The following is a 16,431-nucleotide window of genomic DNA, read 5'->3' as shown; positions in this document are numbered from 1 at the left end:
ACGCAAAACGTGGCCTGCACGGCTGCATACATGTGAACCAGGGGTCAGGGTGAGAACTCGGCAATCACATGGCTGCTGATCGCTGAGTTCTGACAGCTGCTGTGAGAAGAGAGCGGTGACTGTCAGTCATCACTGTCTGCTCTGCACTCACTGGAGCGCTGGGCTGTGGAGGGAGAGGAAGCAGCTGACTCAGGCTCTCAGTGCCTCATTGAAGGGCTGAGCCAGGTGCCACTCCAGACTCTGGGGTGGATCCCGACATTAAAGTTGGGATCTTTCCCCAGCCTGGAGCTGTTGAGTGGTCAGCCAATAGCAAGCTTCAGCCTGTGACATAAAGCTTTGTTATGGTACCTGGGGATGACACCCACCAGCAGTAAATGTACTGTGTGTGGGCAGCAAGTAGTTAAAACGAAAGCTAGAAGCACAACTGCTCCAGATCTTCAGGCTTAGTAAATTCCCCTCATAGTCTATACATTTTGGGAAAAAACACATGCAACCCCAGCTGCATGTATATGTTTAGGTGGGTTACCACAGAAATACCAAACAGCCACCAGCCAACCAGAAACCGCTTTCAGTCCTGTCAGCCAATCAACATTCCTCAGGCTTTTCCATGTGTTAAAGGAACTCGAACCAAACCCCGCCTTCCTTACAACACCCCCTTTTTCTTATTTGTCGCCGAATTGCTTCTTCCGTGCCTTTACAGGTTTTGTCGTCTTGCCCCGCCTCATTTCCTGAAGGTAGCGAAATTCTATTGGTTGGTTCCCCGTGTTCCGTCAGGGGAAGATTCTGGAACGTAAGACCTAGTCGCCATTTTGTTGTGTTGTGTACGGAGGGGTTACTGGAGCGGGTGAGTGCTGTAGGCAGATGTTATTGAGCGGTGCCGGGACAGAGGACGCTTGGAGTGTACGTAGCCTGTTGTATGGACGGGCGTACGTACGCTGAAGTGGAATAAAAGGAAGGCAGCTGGTCCTCTCATAACTGCGCGGGAAATGTGTTCAGCAGCACGTTATCGTGTTCTAATGGAGAGGACAGGACGGCGCTCAGCTGTGCAGTGTAGGGGAGTCCTGTCTGTGCCTCTTCCTTCTCCTTGCAGAATTTGGTGGCACAGACATGAACTCCTCTGCACACTTCATCTCTCCACATGTAAAGTGTTGGGACAACATGAAGACAAGTGTAGGACTCTAGTCACTATGTTATAAACATTAGGCGTTCTCCTGGCCTAATACAGCATTTAGAAATACACAGAAGTTCTGCTGGTTGGCCTTGTGTTGTTTTTGCTCAGTTTACCAGACGCTTTTATTTAAAGTGCCATATTTGCCTCTTCGTGGTCTGATGTCCTGATCCGGCATCTTCTACTTTCAGATGGTGTTGCACATTCGCAGGGGTTAAAGCAGAACTTTGTTTTAAAAACAATTGTCCCATGCAGTGGGGCTGTGGCCTCATGCATGGGTTAACTAGTCAATTTTTCCAGGCCCCCCTCCCTGAAAGGCTATACTTACCCTGTCCTTCAAACCTCTCAAAAACTGCACATCCCCGCATCCAGCGGTGGACTATTCCTGCCGTCCTTATGCCCGGAGCCGGTCTATGGGTATGATGACGTCAGGAACAATCCATTCATAAGACCGCTACCATGCAGGGACCAGTCTTACGCTCAGCGGATTATATTTGCTCATATCACCTCTAGACAGAAACGAGTAGTTAGCCCATGCAGTGGGGGCTGTGCCCCACTACATACTACATTTTTTTTATTTTTCCCGGAATTCTGCTTTAAGTCATCCCGGCACACAGGATCTGTGCTGGAATGTAAACGGCGCATCTCTGTGTACTTTCTAATGAAGACTGTGAGTCATCTGGTGTCTCTTCTGTAATAAAGAGCCTGCTCGGAGCTTCTACTTTGAGCCCGGGTTCACACTGATGCTGTGCAGAATTTGCACTGGTTTCTGTGCAATTTCCGCACCGCATAATAATCGCACCCCGTTCATGCGAACCACTGTGGGTGTTCATTTTAACCACTTGCCCTCTGCCCTGTAGCAGAAGTACTGCAGTAGGGCTGTGCAAAATCATGTATGTATGTATGTATGTATGTATGTATATATATATATCATTTCTGGGTAGGGGGCACATGCTGCTATTGGTGGCTAGAGATGTCAATCACTGGGTCCCGGCCGGCACTTGCTGATCATATGTGGAAACTGACAGGGGAGAGACCTGTGTGTAAACACGGATCTCCTGTCAGCATGGACGTGCTGCTTTGTATCTCTCTGCGCAGCAGAGAGGTACAAAACAGCATGCCTCCCTAGTAAAACACAGCACAAATAGTAAAACAAACACAGCACACTGTTAACCCTTTGATTGCCCCAGATGTTAACCCCTTCCTGCCCAGTGTTATTAGCAGGGGTTGACTGACAACTCATGGGGCCCCTGTGTCCTTGCCCAAACTCAAAAAAGCCTATGAAAAAGGTACCAGGGGCATCTCATGGTGTCCCCTACTGACCCCGGGCAGTGCCCGAGTTCCCAAATGGTCAGTCCGCCCCTGGTTATTAGTACAGTGTTAGTACTTTTTATTAGCACTGATCACTGTATCAGTGTCACTGGGAAAGTCAGTGGAAGTTAGTCAGTTCCCACCCAGTGTCAGAATGCCCGCTGCAGTCCCATTGTAAGTCGCTGATCGCCGCCATTGCTTGTATAAAAAAAGTAAACAAATTGAAGCGTATATATACCGCCATTTGTAGACACTATAACTTTCACGTAAACCAATTTCCACGTATTGGGATTGTTTTTTTTTTTTAGTAAAGATATGTAGCAGAATACATTTTGGCCTAAATCTATGAAGAAATTAAAAAAAAAAAAAATTAAATTTTTTTTTATTGTATGTTTTATAGCAAAAAGTTTAAAAAATTTTTTTTTCAAAATTGCCAGTCTTTTTTTGTTTCCAGTGCAAAAAATAAAAACCGCAGAGGTGATCAAATGCCACTGAAAGAAAGCTCTATTTGTGGGGGGAAAAAAATGACATAAACTTCATTTATGTACAGCATTGCATGACCACGCAGCTGTCAATTAAAGTAACGCAGCACTGTTGCAATAAATGGCCTGGTCAGGAAGGAGGGTAAATCCTCTGCAGGGCAAGTTAACAACACCCCTTAATTGGTTTGCAAAACACAGCGCGATGTGCAGAATTGGATCACATGGGTGTTCACTTTCTGTCCCATAGCCAAACAGGAAGTGAGAGGAAATTAAGGGAACTCCTTGGGGACCCTCAGGTCACCAGAACTAGTGCCCCCATTGGAAGATTTCCCCCCTTTAATTCCTTCCTGGTGGGCCATGCTGAGGTGCGATCTGTCTTGACGAATGACCAATCAGTGTACCAGCTACGAAAGATTATTTATTTGAAAAATTTTATAACAGAAACTGGCAGAAAAAAAAAAAACGTTTCTTTTTAAAAATGAAAGTCTTTCAAATATTAGGCCTTCCCTGCAACAAAGGGCATTCTCATCTAAAGGGATGCAGACCCAGCAATTTTACTCATTCGAGAGCTGCAGGTGCAGCAGCTGATTGATAATTCTGAAACCACTCCCATTCACATCGGTTCAGCACATTGACACAGACAAACCGCTCTTTCTTCAGAATAACAAAAAGGTAGGACTATGCAGCATGCATATACAATGTATATAGATCGCCCACAGCGGAATATTTTCTTTTCTCAACAAAGCGGAGTTACTCTTTAACCACTTGGTAACTGTGCTATAGCCGAATGATGGCTACAGCAGGGTTGCCCAGTTCTGGGAGGGCGTCGTATGACATCCTCCCAGAATGCGCCCTCCGCATCCGGCGATCTCCATGATCGCTGTGTCCTATGGACACAGCTGTTCACGTGATGTGATAAAAGGCCAATCACAGCAGCCTTTTACCACAAGATCAGCTGTGTCCAATGACACAGCACATCACGGAGTAAATACAGTTGTCGGTTATCAGTAGCACTTTCCTCACGCTTTTACAGAAGAGATCACCACTGATCATCAGGGCAATGATGATCAGTGCTTCCAGTCAATGTCATCAGTCAGTGTCACCCATCAGTGCAGCCTCATCAATGCACATCAGTGAAGGAGAAAAATTACCTGTTTGCAGAATTTTAGAATAGAAACAAAGAAAAACATCTTTTTTTTTTTGTTTTGTTTATAGCGCAAAAAAATAAAACCCCCAGTGGTGATTAAACACCCCCAAAAGAAAGCTCTATTTGTGTGAAACAAATGATAAAAATTTCATGTGGGTATAGTGTTGCATGACCGCGCAATTGTCATTCAAAGTACGACAGCGCTGAAAGCTGAGAATTGGCCTGGGCAGGAAGGGGGTAACAATGCCCGGTAGGCAAGTGGTTAAGGCATACTGAACTGTCCAGTTGCAGATTGTTCTGTCCTGCCATATCCATTTTGTCAGTGGCAGCGAAAGGGTTCAACCATATATCAAGGCACAAATAAAATATACATATATGCAGTACATCTTTGCATATATGCATGCACATTTCCCCATACTTTATCCATGTAAAGACCCTGCAAGCACAGAAAAAAACATTGATCTACCAGAAATGCACTCAGCTCCTAAGTCCAATTGTGGGATGACAACACATGGCAATTTAAAAAAACCAAAAGGGAGGAAATAAGAGGATTTCGTTGTTGGGGTTTCCATATAACTGTATGATCAGATTCCTGTATATCCCACTATGGTGATACTGTTTCTTTCTGCTTTGTTTAGAATATAAACTCATTGATTAGCCGACATGGCATCAGATGACTTTGATATTGTGATTGAAGCAATGCTGGAGGCACCTTATAAAAATCAAGAGAGGGAGGTAAGTCTAAGAGGTGATATTTAAAAAAACAAAATTTAATTTTTTTTTTTCCTAGGTTAAGTATCAGAGCTGGTGTTGAAAGTAACAATTCTGGTCAGAGTTCAGTCTTAAAGGGGCCCTCTGTGAGCTTTCAGAGTTGCCTTTCCTCTATTGGCATGCACTGTATGAAAGCAGTAATGCGTTGCCTGCTGACTGAAGTTTTTAATTCTGGATCCCTTTTGTGTTAGTTTCTTAAAGCCAAGTCCATAACCTTTTCTATATCAAAAAAGCTTTGTGATAGCTTATGCAGTGGTTAAAAAAAGTGTTGAACACAGCGACAAAGCAAATTCTATTGAAAATTTCTTATTCCATACTAGTCTTCCTGCCTAAAGCTGATGGTGGCTGGCTTATATACAGGAGTCATCTGGTTAGATTGTTGCTACTTTTATAGAGACCACATTATTCTGCTCTTGGCCCATTTCCTAAAATAACTTAAAGTGGTTGTAAACTGTTACTCATGGCCACTGAAGTGACTGTCCTCAGGTGATACACAGGGATGAAGCAAATCTTCCTATGAGTTGTACCTGTTTATCTAAAGCTCCACTAAAGTAAATGGGAAATTGCTGACCTGTGTTTAACAGGCGCTTTAAAAATGCCTGTCTTCATAAGCATCTAAAATTGTCTTATTTAAATTTTAGCTCTGAACTTTAACAAAAAGGCTGAATCCTTAAAAGGATTAACGATATCTGTTAGGCATCCTGTCAGCAACTCACATTACAAATGGAAGAACTTTGTTAACTGACAGATACACTTGGGGAAAACATTCAGATAAAGATGGCCAAAGGCTTTGCCTGACCACAAAGCATCCACATCATGAGAGACAGTTGCCAATGCCTTTGCATTTCTACTGTGACAGTCTATTAAGGTAGCCCAAACACCTTTTCTGAAAAAAGTTAAAATTTTGCACATTCGCCCTTGCCTCCCCCATGTATAGCTCAACATAATAACATTTTAGCAGTTTAGTAAACATGTCAGAGGTTGCAATAACTTGCTTATGCACTTTAGAGCGTGTTCTTTGTTTTGTAGTAACATTTTTCATATGTAAACCCTAAGTGGCTGCCTTAATATATATACAATGCCTTGAAAAAGTATTCATACCCCTTGAAATTTTCCACATTTTGTCATGTTACAACCAAAAACGTAAATGTATTTTATTGGGATTTAATGTGATAGACCAACACAAAGTGGCACATAATTGTGAAGTGGAAAATGATAAATGGTTTTCAAAATTTTGTTACAAATATCTGAAAAGTGCGGTGTGCATTTGTATGCAGTCCCCTTTATTCTGATACCCCTAACTAAAATCTAGTGGAACCAATCGCCTTCAGAAGTCACCTAATTAGTAAAAAGAGTCCACCTGTATGTAATTTAATCTCAGTATAAATACAGCTGATCTGTGAAGCCCTCAGAGGTTTGTTAGAGAACATGAGTGGACAAACAGCATTATGGAGGCCAAGGAACACAACAGACAGGTCAGGAATAAAGTTGTGGAGAAGTTTAAAGCAGGGTTACGTTATAAAAAATATCCCAAGCTTTGAACATTTCACAGAGCACTGTTCAATCCATCGTCCGAAGATGGAAAGAGTGTGGCACAAGACATGGCCGTCCAGCTAAACTGACAGGCCGGGGAAGGAGAGCATTAATCAGAGAAGCTGCCAAGAGGCCCAACTCTGGAGGAGCTGCAGAGATCCACTGCTCAGGTGGGAGAATCTGTCCACAGGACAACTATTAGTCATGCACAGGGTGGATAAAAATCAATTGATTTTTATTTTAAAAATCTGATTTTTTTTTTTTTTAAATTTGAAATCGGATTTTTTTGATTTTTATCAAATTTATTTGAATAAAATGCTTTTGTAGTAAAAATCTATCTAAAGATAGTTTTCTATTTCAAGTGTTACTAAACCCACAACAGTAAAAATCAGTTTGTATATGCAATAAAGCATGCTTGTTATACTCACTGGAACCTGAGGGGTTATCCTCTGCATTGTATAAAAAGGATGTTTGATCATTTCTTCTCTGCCCCCTCCTCTTGTTGAAATGACCACCTGATACAGACTGAATCTGTAGTCAGATGCACATGCTCAGTTTGGTGTGTATGGCTAGAGAGAATGGCCCAGTCAAAGTCCAGACCTAAATACAATTGAGAATCTGTGGCAAGATTTGAAAAGTGCTGTTCACAGACACTCTCCATCCAATCTGACAGAGCTTGAGCTATTTTGCAAAGAAGAATGGGCAAAAATTTCACTCTCTAGATGTGCAAAGCTGGTAGAGACATCCCCAAAAAGACTTACAGCTGTAATTGCAGCAAAAAGTGGTTCTACAAAGTATTGACTCGGGGGGGAGGGGGGGTGGATACAAATTCACACCACACTTTTCAGATATTTATATGTAGACAATGTTGAAAACTATTTATCATTTTCCTTCCACTTCACAATTATGTGCCACTTTGTGTTGGTCTATCACATAAAATCCCCAAAAAATACATTTACCGTATTTGCCGGCGTATAAGACGACTGGGCATATAAGACGACCCCCCTACTTTTCCTGCTAAAATGTAGTGTTTGGGCTATACTCGCCGTATAAGACTACCCCTCTTCCAATGCACACCAGTGGGAGGAATAGTGCCCCATCATTGGTATTAGTGGCAGGAATAGTGCCCCATCATTGGTATTAGTGGCAGGAATAGTGCCCCATCGTTGGCATTAGTGGCAGGAATAGTGTCCTATCATTAGTATCAGTGGAGGAATAGTGCTCCATCATTGGTGTCAGTGGGAGGAATAGTGCCCCATCATTGGTATCAGTGGCAGGAATAGTGCCCCATCATTGGTATCAGTGGGAGGAATAGGTGCCCCATCATTGGTATCAGTGGCAGGAATGGTGCCCCATCATTGGTATCAGTGGCAGGAATAGTGCCCCATCATTGGTGTCAGTGGGAGGAATAGTGCCCCATCATTGATGTCAGTGGGAGGAATGGTGTCCCATCATTGGTGTCAGTGAGGGGTGGAATAGTGCCCCATCATTGGTGTCAGTGGGGGGTGGAATAGTGCCCCATCGTTGGTGTCAGTGGGGGGGGGGAATAGTGCCCCATCGTTGGTGTCAGTGGGGGGGAGGAATAGTGCCCCATCGTTGGTGTCAGTGGGAGGAATAGTGCCCCATCGTTGGTATCAGTGGGAGGAATAGTGCCCCATCATTGGTATCAGTGACACCAATGATGGGGCACTATTCCTCCCACTGAGACTTGCTGACCCTGTTCTCGTATGGTGCTGCTGCAGCCAGCATATGTGGTTGCAGCAGCACCTCTACACAGAACACTTACCTGCTGCTCCGGCACTCAATTTTCGCGGGGCCGCTCGGTTCCGCCCCCTCGCCGGTGATTGGCCGCCTGTGTGCCTTTCCTGAGCTACAGTTCTGGCGGCCAATCACCGGTGAGGAGGCGGAGCCGAGCAGCCGCACGAACATCCAGTGGCCGAACTGAAGGAGACGCCGCGCTTCCTGGACCGGATTGTCGTGGGACTGGATCCAGGTAAGAGACATCAGCCCCTGCAAACCCCTGTACTTAATGCCGCAGCCCCCCTAACATGTGTACCGGCGTATAAGACGACCCCCGACTTTTGAGAAGATTTTCAAGGGTCAAAAAGTCGTCTTATACGCCGGCAAATACGGTACGTTTTTGGTTATAACATGACAAAATGTGGAAAATTTCAAAGGGGTATGAATTAACTTTTTAAGGCACTGTAACAATTTCAAAACTATACATACAGCCTTTCTAATAACAAGCTTTGAATAAAGTATCTGAATTCAGTGTATAAAGTAACACTTAAAATTAAACTTTTATCACATCATAACACAGTATATTATGGGTTTTTTTTCAATTTCGGATACTAGTCCTTGCATTCTTTTTTAGGTAACATTCCATCCACTTATAAACAAACTAAATATAAGCCACTTTAACTGAAGGCTTTACAAGAAGAGACACAACTTTGCATACTCCTTCCTCCTCAGAAGATGTGAATTAGAAAGTGATAGGTTCTCTTTAGCCATGTGTTCTTGTAGCAGTATGCTAAGATTTGGTTGATGAGAAACTGCTGTAAATGGAGGTGGGAATGATTAGTTTAGTTGTTATACCAGTAAATTAAATATGAGAACTATGGCTCTGTTCACTGGAAGAATTGTTAGGGTATGTACACTTTGTTTCAAACACATATAGCTTATCAAGTTAATGTCCTCCTACCTCTTCAGTTTATTCACGTGGACATCAGTATTGCTCTTCTGATCTCTTCTGTTCTGTGTGTAGTGTTTTTAAAATATCAAAGGCATCCTTGCAATGAAAAGGGTAAATACCTACCCCTTGCACTGCTGATCTCTGCTGTATTTCCAAGCTCTATGGCACTTTCTGTAGATTTTATGGACACTGGATATCTGGGCTTCAGGAGAGGTGTGTATTATCTTTTTCTTTGAAAGGATGCCTTTAATATGTGAAAAAAAAAACTGACAATAACTTTAAACAGTCCATTTCTAGAAAAGTAAAAAGTTTATTTATTTTTTTTTTATATGTGGTTTTTAGGTACTTAGAAAGGGTCAAGGGTTGGAAAATTTAGTTGTCCTATAAACAAAATTAGTGACTGTTACCTAGATGTTTGATCTTGTCTTCCTATGGGACGAAACCACTGGCTTGAGAAATTTTACTTGATTTGTTGTGTCATTTTTCAGCCTATTTACTATGTAGCTGAATAGAAAAGAATTGCAATAGGAAATAAAGTAACTCATTTTTCTATCTTTTGGTTTTCTAAGTAAGCACTCATGTGCACATAGCAGAACACTGATCATTTTTAAAACTTTACAAATAGTAACATAACAACCTTTACTACGCGATGCCAGTCCATTAAGGATCCAGTAAGGTCATTTCAAGAATAATTGCATTTTTGCCCTAAAAAGCATTCACATTTGATTAAATGGAAAATCCAAGAACAGTAATTTATTTAATACTTTTTGTGACCAACATGATCACAGATTACTTGGGAACCTCAAGAATAAAGTTGTGTTACTGTTCTTACTATTGGTGGTTGGTTTTGAAGTTTTCACTGCTGGTTTTCCTCGCCCACTTAACCTGTTATAAAGAGAGCCTGTCAGTCAATCAATAACGCACTGCTCCCTTTCTCTTCATAGAACCTAGTCCTCCTCCCTGCCCTGCTCTTCCGGGGAAGGGCCTTGAACAGTGTTTGACGTCAAGACTACCACAAGACCAAAGCAAAGATCTGTTTGTGGGATAGGGGTTTAGCTCCTTCGGCCAGAGATGGTTCTGCAGTACAAGGGGCAACAAATTTAATAACTTAAAAGAGCATGGTTTAAACTGTACAAGTTGTACTTTCTGATATTTACACAGAACTACGGACATTGCTGCTTTAGCCATAGATGTTTAGAGGCCAGTGTTGAATAATATGTGAATATATAACCACTGCTGAGAAAAGTAAGTGATCCAGCTATCTCCCAATGCATACTTGTACCCAGTGTTTTTATCATTTTGTGATCATTAGTGTTAGTATTGTTGAAAGCATTGTGACAGAATAAAAACCTCAGTTTCTTTCATTAGTGCGTTAGGGACGCATACATGAATGGTGCTTATATGCGTTTGCCCTTTTACAGTGAATGCAGCATAACTGTAATGAATGGGGTCCAAACCGTTTAAGATGGATATACATCTTTTGTTTTGGAAGAAGTGAAAAAAGTATGCTTGATAACTGCCACTTATTTACTTCCAGGGAGATCATTTTATATATTTAAGGGGCACCGTAAAGAGTGCTGTACACTGCTGGAATTTCAACTGATTCACTCTGAACCAGATGAAATTCCAGCCATGGGTACCCCTGTCAACACCATCCGTCTCAACAAAAGTTTATTGAATATATTACTTTTTTCAAAGGAGCCAGGTGGAGAATTGTCAGCTGAACAAAATATGCATCCAATCAGATGCAGGCAATGTCAGGGTGTCAGAATACAATAGCAGCAGGGGAGATTTCTCCATCCACCCTGTATAGTGTTAATGGAGGAATTTAATTGAGATATTTTTTGTTCAACCTATGAAATTTAATTGTATGACCCACTTAAGCAGCACTACTGCTGTGTTCATGGTATAGTGCAGACAACAAGCTTAAATGTATTGCCACCTCAAAACTGAATTCCAGATGTTGCTATTTTTGCATAGTTATGTTGACCCAGCTCGGACCAATGTAACTATGCAGGTTATATACCTGGCTATTCTCTGTGGAAGCTGGAAATCACTGTAGTACACACCGTTACCACGATGATTGCTGTTGGCTTCTGGGTCCCATGCCGAATGAGTGCCTGGCCGCTTGGTGAACAAAGGAGGTCACTTTCTAGCTCATTATTGGTACCATTCAGAGAACACTTCATATTTTCTCAGTAATTGCAAAGTAAGATGATGGGAATTGGTGGCGACTGTTGCCCACCTCTCCTCTTCATCCAATCATAGAATGTTTTACATTCATTGAGAAATGCAAAGTGTTCTCTGAACGGTGCCAATGCCAAGTGAGTGATAATTAAGCAGCAGGTCAACCATCCCGCACTGGATCTGGAAGCCAGCGGCAAGCGCTGTAATAGCAGTGCTTACTACAATGATTTTTCAGCTTTCATAGGGACTGGCCAGGTATGGAACATACATAGTTACATTGGTCCAAGCTGGACCAATGTAAATATGCAAAATAGCCATATCTAAAATTCAGCTTTAATAGATGTACTTTTTTTATAAACATGGTATGTGCCTTTTTTGCAGGCTCATAAAGCCTATGACTGAGGGGATGCCTATTCACTATTACATGTTAGTCATTATGTGTGTTTGTAGCATCTATGCTTAATTACTTTGCTCTCAGTTTGTACTTGCTAAAAATCATAAAGCAATATGCCCTCTGTTTGCTCCAGGCCGAGGAGTTTGAGAGACAAGATACATTGGGAAATAACCCATAATAACTAATTTTTGTATCAGGTAAGGTATATAATTAGAGGTGCACTCTGCTGATCTCTGTTCATCCTCCATGTAAGGTCATGTATTAATGTCAAGAAATTATGTAGGTAGTTTGGAAATTTGATTCACTGGCTGAGCTTTCAAAATCCCACTCCTTTATAGCAGTGACTACTGTTCTTTTTAATTTCTAGCTAATAAGATTTTTTGTGTTATGTCTTTCTGCTGTTTCCCTACCCTATATTCTTCTATATAATTCTATGTTGGGACCTCCCTGACCATCTTCTGTCGGTGTGGCATTTTTTGTTGGGCTGAACAGGAAGAAACTCCCAATCAGGAGACAAAGAAGGAACAGGCGAAAGAGACAAGCAGCAGTCGGTCTGGAAACGCCAGTAACAGCAACAGGCGAGTATACCTCATTGTTATTTGGTATTTTTTTCCCTCTGTTTGTTTATTTTATCTGTGGCCCCTGTACTGCACAGTATGTAATTGCATGTTTTCTTTGTTTTTAGGAGAAGTAGAAGTAGGAAGAGAAGCAGAAGTCATGATAGACGCCGAAGGTAGGTGTATATCTTTCAAAGTGAACTTTCACTCCATGAATATATAACATATTTTCCTTTTACTAATTCTGGTTTTAACCCACCCCCTACTCCTCTGCAGTGCTGCTCCACACCATGGTATTGACCAATGAAATCCAAGCTGTCTTTGCTACCTCAAGTAGGGGGTATCTGCATATGGTTGTCCCTTTTGGTTACTCAAGAATGTTTTGCTTTTTTAAAGGATAACTCAGGATTATATGTGAATTCCAGCCTTCCCATTTTTTCATGGTTGTGAGGTGTAGAGGAGCCAGGCTGTTGATATTGATATCCCAGGGGGTATTGTGCCACAGAGGTAGATTTACTTTCCTTTATGGTGCACATAACTTTAGCGTTCTTTTTGTGTGCCATATTATCCACAAAACTCAAAGAGCTTAGTTATGTCAATAATGGCTAGAACTTGAAAGCTCAAGCTCTCACCCACACACATCTTTTGAATGGCAATGCAATGTGATCAGCAGCCTCACCAGGGGGAAAGTAGTGGAATGGGGACATAGTGATAAATGCGATGACCTTGCCACAATTTCCATGATGCAGATTTTTGAGGGGTTTCTAAATAGATGTACATTTTAAATCTCTTTATCTTCTCAGCCGCAGTCGGAGTAGGGATCGGCACAGACGACGGGGCAGCAGGGATAGACACCGAAGCCGTGAGCGCAGACATAGAAGCCGCAGTCGTGGAAGACGACACAGCTCAAGGAGTCGTGATCGCCGACGAGATGAACGTTCCAGACACCATAGTCCTGGGTGAGAAACTTTGACCATGTGTTTTTTTTGGTTTTTCACCTCAAAACAAGACTAGTGTCATTCTAGAAGCTTGCTGATCAGAAATCAAAAATGACATGGTTTGTTCAAGATCATTCTAAAATAGTTTGCTTTAGGGCTGGTTCACACCTGAATCATACAGGAATGTGGTCTGCGTTCCTGTGCGATTCAGTGCGGTGTCATTTTCAGCCCAACCCTTTTGAATGGGCTGAAATTGCACTGCGTTGTATCAAAAGTAGTGCATGCACTACTTTTAAAAACACTGCAACCGGACTGCATAGTACTGTGGTGTCATGTGATCCAATGCAGGCAAGAGCACTGCATTTGCAATCTGTGTTTGGAGTGTCATTAGGAATACATTGACAATTACAGAAGATCACATACCCAGTGGGTTTTGAACATGGTTCAGGAAGTGTGTGTGTGTGTGTGTGTGTGTGTGTGTGTGTGTGTGTGTGTGTGTGTGTGTGTGTGTGTGTGTGTGTGTGTGTGTGTGTGTGTTATTTACCCAAAAAGTAATTTAGGTGCAGCTATACTACTTTTTGTTAAGTCAACCGTGTAAGCATTTGCAATAGTTTTGCACAGAGCACCCCAAACCTCCTTTTCTTGGATTCCCTGTTGGCTCTACTGGCTCCTCCTCTTTTCACTGTGCCACCATAGGAAGCCCCTTCCTATTGTGACACCTGCGTGCTCGATCCTGATCCCTGCTGTTTGTGTCCGTTGACAGCCCCACCCCCACTCCCTCGTCACAGGATATGAATGACAGCAGCAGGAACCAATGGCTCCCACTGCTCTCAGCCAAGCCTGTAAGACCGGGGAGAAGAGAGAGCCGCTGCAGATGGGCACTGCACAGGATCAAGTGAGGGCTCAGGTAAAGTATAAGTTCACCCAAACATTTTTTTTACCTTTAATACAAGGAATACTTTATGAGAAAAAATGTTTAGGCTTTACAACCACTTTAAATATGAAATGTAAGGCATATACAGCATGTAAACGGAACAATATTTTGGGTAAGAAGATTGCTGTAAAAGATTTAAACAAAGTAAATATAGAAACATTGTTTTTTAACTACAGCTTTTTTTTTTTCTCTATAGGAAACATTTGCATTTTTTTAAGTGAAATTTTCTTTTTTTTTTTCAAAATGTATCATGATGCACAGGACTATTAGAAACCTTCTACCTTGTTAAGCTTATAATTTTCACACAAATTAAGCTTCTTTTTTTTGGTGGTGGTGGTACTTCATCATCACTGTTTTTTTTTTTTTTTTCATTATTTATTATATAAATGGAAAAAGACCGAAAATTTGGGGAAAATGCATTATTTTCTACTTTCTGTTATAAAACACATCCAGTAAAAAAAATTATTATTTCTTCATACATTTGGGCCAAAATGTGTTCGTTGTCTGTGGTTAAAAAAAAAAAAAACCCCAATAAGTGTGTAATGGTTTGTACAAAAGTTTTATAACGTTTACAAACTATGGTGTGTGTATATATACCTGGAATTTATGCAGCTATGACGCTATATTGGTAATGTTGGTGATCAGCGACTTGTAGTGGAACTGTGATAGTGTGGTGGGCAATCTGGCTGGGAGGGACTGACACTGACATCAATAGTGACACTAATACAATGATCAGTGCTAATATTGTACACTGTCACTGTATTAATGACACTGGCTGGGAAGGGGTTATCCTCTACGGGCAGTCAAGGGGTTACTTCTGTGCCTAGTGAGGCAGGGAGAAAAAACAGCCAGATTACCATTCCCTGTATACAAAAGTCTTTTTTTAACAGGTGATCAGCTGAGTTCAGCCAAAATCAATGGCTGAAATCAGCCACCAAACTCGTGTTTTGTCCAATGACAGCAAAGGTTGGCAGGGGGTACACATGTGCACCCGCACGTCTGCAGACTTGTGTATATATAAATGCAACTGTGTCGCCCCACCACAGTAAAAGGTTTTTGTTTGAGCAAAATAAACTGCTAATCAAAATAAATACTTAATTTGACAGGAGGCGTCACACACGCAGCAGAAGTCGCAGCCCCCGACATAAGGAAAAGAGTCCTATCAGGTATGCTTTGGTATATACTGTGAAAAGAGTTTAAAAACAGTGTTTTGCATTATTCTCCTTTATTCTAATTCTTTTTTTTCTCCACTCAAATGCTATATATCTGCATTTTGCTGTGTATTCACACTTGCGAATATCTGCTCAGTGGTTAGCTGCGAATAGGCCTCCCCATTGAAAGCAATTGGAGGTGGCCGGCTCTCGCACCTGATTGCGCCCACTTGTGTGTAATCTCTTGCACAGTGACCACATGTGGGCGATCAGCCCTGGATGCAGGCAATCTGTATCCTGAGCCGATCGCATCTAATTTGCAAGTGGGTGCATTCAGAATGCTCACAGCTAGGTAGTTAATATTTTATAGTCATAAGTGTATTTAAAGTGAATATGATTTGGCCTTCAACATTTATAAGCGAGCAACACCTTAGAAGTGTGTGTGTAATATTTTTTAACTCCTGTTTAAATCACTACCAGGCAACCAGAACCCACACTAACTCCAGAAGAACGTGATGCAAGGACAGTGTTTTGTATGCAGTTGGCTGCTCGCATTCGTCCACGTGACTTGGAGGACTTTTTCTCTGCTGTAGGAAAAGTAAGAGGATCATCCTAATAAAGGCTTATGTGTGTGTTCAAAAATCCTGTAGCTGACCTCTCAATTTTTGCCTTTTTGTAGGTGCGAGATGTGAGAATTATAGCAGACAGAAACTCTCGCAGATCAAAGGGCATTGCATATGTCGAATTTTTAGATATCCAGTCTGTACCCTTGGCCATTGGCTTAACTGGCCAGAGGCTGCTAGGTGTACCTATTATCGTACAGGCTTCACAGGTAAGCGTGGTTAATTTCTCAAAGATTATTTTTCTCTTTGCCCATTTTTTGATTGTACCTATGTGCCTTGAAGGGCAGAGGAAAAACATCTGACATTTGACCTTCAATCCTTAAGACTTTTGTGGTTGCACTTTGGTTGCATCGTTTAGGTGTTCACAGGACTGGTTCATAGCAGCTATTAAGATGAAGCTAACTACCTGTATTTTTTTTCTCATGTAAAGTACATGTGCTGGGTCTCTTTTAGCCGTGGAACGTTTGTGCTGGTCACGTTGTACTGTACATCCTTTAACTAAGATTCACACTATTCTGCTATTTTTGTCACTGAAATATATAC

At 41.8% G+C, this 16,431-nt stretch overlaps 1 protein-coding gene across 2 annotated transcripts in view; it reads left to right on the top strand.

Moving 5' to 3' along the window:
• Positions 1-763: 763 nt before the first annotated feature.
• RBM23 (RNA binding motif protein 23) overlaps positions 764-16,431 on the top strand; it is a 35,528-nt gene continuing 19,860 nt past the window's right edge. For both annotated transcript variants that reach the window (XM_089678189.1, XM_089678190.1), the window contains exons 1-8: positions 764-844; positions 4,747-4,843; positions 12,178-12,263; positions 12,371-12,418; positions 13,046-13,201; positions 15,221-15,280; positions 15,746-15,863; positions 15,945-16,097. In XM_089678189.1, the coding sequence (XP_089534315.1) occupies positions 4,772-4,843; positions 12,178-12,263; positions 12,371-12,418; positions 13,046-13,201; positions 15,221-15,280; positions 15,746-15,863; positions 15,945-16,097 (693 nt within the window). In that variant the 5' untranslated portion in view covers positions 764-844; positions 4,747-4,771. The remainder of the gene's footprint in view (positions 845-4,746; positions 4,844-12,177; positions 12,264-12,370; positions 12,419-13,045; positions 13,202-15,220; positions 15,281-15,745; positions 15,864-15,944; positions 16,098-16,431) is intronic.

Source organism: Staurois parvus, unplaced genomic scaffold (genome assembly GCF_062004578.1).
Source record: "Staurois parvus isolate SC_StPar_1 unplaced genomic scaffold, SC_StPar_1.0 ptg000199l, whole genome shotgun sequence".
NCBI lineage: Eukaryota > Metazoa > Chordata > Amphibia > Anura > Ranidae > Staurois > Staurois parvus.
The sequence above is the reverse complement of the archived record's forward strand: the minus strand, read 5'-3'. Positions and strand labels throughout refer to the sequence as shown.